Source organism: Montipora foliosa, chromosome 9 (genome assembly GCF_036669935.1).
Source record: "Montipora foliosa isolate CH-2021 chromosome 9, ASM3666993v2, whole genome shotgun sequence".
NCBI classification, from domain to species: domain Eukaryota; kingdom Metazoa; phylum Cnidaria; class Anthozoa; order Scleractinia; family Acroporidae; genus Montipora; species Montipora foliosa.
This window is the reverse complement of record NC_090877.1, coordinates 37,265,392-37,270,391: the sequence shown is the minus strand read 5'-3', so window position 1 is coordinate 37,270,391 and position 5,000 is coordinate 37,265,392. Positions and strand designations below refer to the sequence as shown.

General features: G+C 39.8%; 2 protein-coding genes across 2 annotated transcripts in view; one reads left to right on the top strand and one right to left on the bottom strand.

Annotated features, from left to right (window-relative positions):
• The window catches only part of LOC137969554 (stereocilin-like), a 40,244-nt gene extending 36,219 nt beyond the window's left edge, over positions 1-4,025 (top strand). The window contains exons 23-24 of the mRNA XM_068815855.1: positions 404-584; positions 1,713-4,025. Coding sequence (XP_068671956.1) covers positions 404-584; positions 1,713-1,795 — 264 coding nt within the window. The 3' untranslated portion in view covers positions 1,796-4,025. The remainder of the gene's footprint in view (positions 1-403; positions 585-1,712) is intronic.
• The window catches only part of LOC137969555 (TBC1 domain family member 10B-like), a 21,407-nt gene continuing 19,169 nt past the window's right edge, over positions 2,763-5,000 (bottom strand). Inside the window, exons 16-19 of the mRNA XM_068815856.1 lie at positions 4,850-5,000; positions 4,515-4,543; positions 4,371-4,434; positions 2,763-4,288 (exon numbers count right to left, since the gene is read on the bottom strand). The exon at positions 4,850-5,000 is cut by the window's right edge and continues 13 nt beyond it. Coding sequence (XP_068671957.1) covers positions 4,166-4,288; positions 4,371-4,434; positions 4,515-4,543; positions 4,850-5,000 — 367 coding nt within the window. The 3' untranslated portion in view covers positions 2,763-4,165. The remainder of the gene's footprint in view (positions 4,289-4,370; positions 4,435-4,514; positions 4,544-4,849) is intronic.

Here is a 5,000-nt window from a genome sequence, read left to right as displayed (position 1 = left end):
AGTTGAACCCGGATCGATGGCCTCACCTTGCAGTTTCCGATATCCACTAGACTAACGAGACAAGCTCCCGGAAAATCGAATTTTTTAGAGTATTGAAATAGTAGTACCCAGCAAAACAATTGAAAGTTAACCGTCAACAGGGTTTTTAGACCTAAATACTGTAGATCAGCGCGGCATAGCTTAGAAACGCTATTTCTTGTTGAACTAAAGCTGTAATTCTGCCTGTTTTCATTCTGTTTAGAGCGGTAAGCTTGTCCATATTTACATGGGATATTGCGTCGTGTAATTGTTACGAAATGTCCAATGTCAGTTTGAGGGATGGAAATTAGTGTTGACCGGCATAGCCAACACCAGGTTTGGTGTTATGGTGTGTTCACCTTGCTTTTAATGCTCTCTATCCCAGGCCTTTTCTGCTGACCAGTACCAAGCCATGTTGACTCCTCAAGTCCAGGCCATCAGCTCCGTAAAGAGGGAGGGCCTGTCAATGGCACAGCAAGACGCCATCGAGAGTGTTATTGTCAGAGACCCGGATGAGGAGGATCCTTGGGGTCCAGATGATGACGATGACACTAACAATTGCCCGGGTATGTAAGAAAATCCTATGTAAGGTAGTGACTAGAATCAGGTAGGGCACTTTATGACAAATTCATAACATTGTGTCATGATGCTACATTCATACACCTTATTCCACAATGGCCACCATTACAGTATTCGTTAAAACTTTGTTTGCTTTCTTGCTTGCAAATGAGCCCTTGTTGCCTCGTTCTTAAACTTAAAATTCAAACTTGAACGAAGCAAAAAGGACCAATTTGCAAACAAACAAAAGAATACTAAAATGGCGACCATTTTGGACCAATAAGGTGTATATAAGGAATGTAACCCTCGACAGTCATTAATAAGTACCCATTCTCGAACAAATCCTTAGGGTCAGTCAGTATTAAGACAATAAACGATACACTTAGAGCGCATGGAACGACTCGTTTTAGTCTACTTGTTTGGACCTAAAGTGTCCCTCCTGACTGTGGCGGATAACTCCTATGTAGTGTTCTTTTGGGGTGGCTATAGTGCAAGGGCTACCCAGTCACGTACGGAACCATTAAAGAGTTTTTGCAGGCAAGCAAATAGGCCTTATTCACAATAGCCGCCATGTTGGTTTTCAAATTGTCATGCAAATTAGCCATGTGTCACGCTGGGGGCAAACATTGGAAAAAAGGCAAATTGCGGAAAATCGGCTCGTCGAAATATTGAAATAACATTGCTAAAAGTACATTTTAGAATTTAGAATTAAGTTTTATATCTTTTGATTTTCTACTTCGTGATCTGCTCATTTTTCACTTAAAAAAACATCGAAGTGACTTGTGTAATCATTCTATTTTACTACTTAAGTGAGAAATGAACGTGAAACAAATCATCTGTGTGGCTGAGATGTTCGTTATAACCTCTCGAGCTTGTGTTGTTTGCCCCCTCAGAAGAGTATAGCCAATTTGCATGATAATAGCAAATCCAGCATGGCGGCCATCGTGAATAAGGTCTGTTATCATTGACGTCTAGCATCCCAAGCCGCCTTGAAACCATGCAATCACCACCCCCACCCCCAAATAAAAAAGAAAATAAAAGTAGGGTATTATCTTTCAGTTACCCTTTTGCCAAGATGCACTGATTGTGCCACGTATCTCGAACATTCGACAGATTTTTTTTCTCATTTGTTTTAGGACATACTTGTTCTGCATCTGCTCACGTAAAAGTATCTTTCGCTGGCCTGTTGGTTGTTCCAGTTGGAATCATGCTTCGCTGACCTCTTATGCACTGGGAAATGTTTATTGCGCAAATGCTTTGTATCCGTCCACGCTTAATTGACAGATGAGCCGCATGTGCTAAAGATGCTTCTCAAGCCGAAATCAATACCGTGAAGGAAGTTTAGATATGTGGTCTTAATTAGCATAAAAGTTCGCCAACTTTGATCCCAAATATCTCTTAAAATACCGATTCCTTTGAGAAGCAATATCAAACACTCGAAAGAGTGTTTCATCAGATATCCAACCACCTCGCTTCTCGGCGTTTAGATATCCGATAAAACACTCCTCGTGTTTGATTCAGTACATCTTACATACCAATCTAGTAGCTTTTTATTGATTGAAACGCAATAACTCGTAGAATTATTACGAGGGAAGGTAGTGGCTAGAGACTAGCCAGGCCATAAAAGGTCAGTGGAAGTGCCTATGGTCGCCGGTCTTTTTCTAAAAGAATTTGACCCAGTAGAACACGGCGCATTTTAGAATGTTTAATGTGGTACTATGATCAAAAAATCATTTCTATTTTTTCTTCAGATTTTGAAAGTGTGTTTGCTTAACACCTGCCTGGCAAAATTTTGAGCTTTGATTTTAATCCAAAGGCTGTTTACTTTGAGTGTTACTTTTGGATTTCACGGTCCGCCATTATTCACGTTCAAAACTGAACAATTGAAACTCGGAGGGTTGGTTCCAGGGAAAAGTGACGTCATTTACTCGCGACCTTAAAATTTCAGCGTGCAAACGCAGCTTATTATATATGCAAAACACGAGTTTAGTTAAAAATCTGAAATCCCGAATCAGCCGTGCTGCATAATAATTTAGTCGTGTACAAACACATTGCATTCTTAAACTAGCGAGTCTTTGACGTCATTTTCTCCTCGATCCAGCTCTCTCAAGATTTTAAAGTTAGTAATGGTGGATCATGAAATAGGAAAATTCCAGTTAAAATAAACAAGTGTCTTTTTCTTATTAAGGCTTAAAACTTGGGTCACTTAGTGGTTAGTTAACATAGTTTTCAAATCCAAAGAACAAAACGAAATTTTGATTTTTCGATCATAGTACCACTTTAAAGTGCTTATTACCTCATTTCACTTTTCTTCTCCAAAATCGCTCCAAATACATCTTTTCTTTAGATTAAAATTTGGCTTTAAAAGACGGCAGTGGCTATTCGTACGGGACCCGTACACCGACCTATATTTGCTATTCATACGAAAGTCTTAGAATGATTATAAACGACATAGCCACGCAGTTATTGAAAGCTAACCGTTGTAAACTGGGTGCTTAGACTTAAATGCGAGAAATCACTAGGCAGGTCAGATGGCCAGTAACATCGAACGAAGGAGGTAGTTCGTGAAAATAAACCGGCATCAATGCCGTTGTTTGATAGCTGAAATGTAATGACAGAATTAAAGACGAGGTAAGACTTTCCAAGTGTTATTGAAACTGTAATAATCATTCTAACAAGACTCTCGTATGAATAACGAATATAGGTCGGTGTACGGGTCCCGTACGAATAGCCACTACCTTAAAAGACGAGAAAAGTGGTCATACTTTGATCAATAATAAGGGGGAAATAGGTTGACGTCACAAATTAATTTGACCACTTTTCCCGTCTTTCAGAGCCAATTTAAAAATGAAATTTCAATCTAAAGGTTACAAAAACAACACGATGTATTTAGGACGATTTCGGAGAATAAATAAATAAAGTGGAAAAGTGTGTTGAGGTCATGGGCACTTTAAGCATTACTCAAAAGAAAAAGGTTCGCTTTCCTAAACAGAGCACATTTCTTGAGTAAAAATGGTCGAAATTTAATGATAAGTGCAGGTGGCTTGTTTTCACGTGTTTTTTTTTTTTACTTATTTATGAAATGAAAGATAGAATGACTCACAATGTAAAAATAAGCAACAACTAAAATAAGATGCCAATTCATTTTATATTCACATTTGTAGTCGGATATTTTTTTTGAATATTTTTTTTTTAACAAAGGATTTATTTGACCTTTGTATAGTGTTTTTCCGCTGCAATTTGCCGCGTCAGCTAGCACAACCCTTCTGACGCATCACGTACAGGAAGATAAATTACCATAGTTCAACCACTGATTTCCCTAGGAAGATAGGCGTCTGTTATGTTGGTCTAAACGACAATCCTTCTAATGCCATACCTACAGGAAGAGGAACTGTCTGATTTGTTTGATCCCGAAATTACAATACTTCAATCATTGATTTCCCTGCAAAGGTAAGCGTCTCTTATGGTAGTCTAAACGACAACCCTTCTGACGCATCACTTACAGGAAGAACAGCAGTTGCTGTCTAAAATGTTTGATCCGAAATTACGATACTTCAACCATTGATTTCTCTGCAAAGACAGGTATCTTTTATGTCAGTCCAAACGACATCATCTCCACATCTGGGGCCATTGAAAGGCCAGGTGACACGGCCGACATCGGCGACAAGTCTTGCGGGAGTGACAAAGAGGTCTGGGAAACATTTGTTTGAACCTGGAAAATTGGAATAAGACACTTAAACAGGTTAAATAAAATGAATGAAAGAGCACTGATGCACTATAGCTATACAACTCACCTGAGAACACCTCAATGGAGTAGGCGTGCTGAACAGTCTGAAAGCATGATGATTCCTAGCAGAACTATTAAAACAAACGAACATAAAGTTCACGTCGGCTACTTATACTTAAAAAAGGTACACAGATAACGACAACTACCTCACCTCCGTACCAAGGTGTTTGGAGAGAAACCCTGAAAGAGAAGAAAAAGATAAAAAACAGGACACGGAAAAATGCCAAAAGGCGAGACCAACATTGTTTATTCTCTGACTTTGACATGTTTCATTATGTGATTCTCCGCGCATCTTCCTTGTCTCTAATTATCTCCATCACCCTAAACCAAGGCGCTTTTACACTCAGCTCAACAACTGATATAGTTGATATCTCTTCCGCTCTCAACCTCGTTCCCAGTCCTTAGGTCCTAAGAACGACGTTGTTCCGCTCTCCCTTCCCCTCACAGTCACTCATACCACATGTACTATATGTATTACTAACTCACCCCCACCGGTGTTGTTTGTAGAACTCCCAGGCGCGGGCTTCTCCTAACATCGGGTACTTCATGGTGTGCAACGCGGCGCCTTCGTGAATCATCTTTGCTGTGATTACCGGATCTTCTTCGGTTAGAGCGACGGCCGCAGCGGTTAGACGGT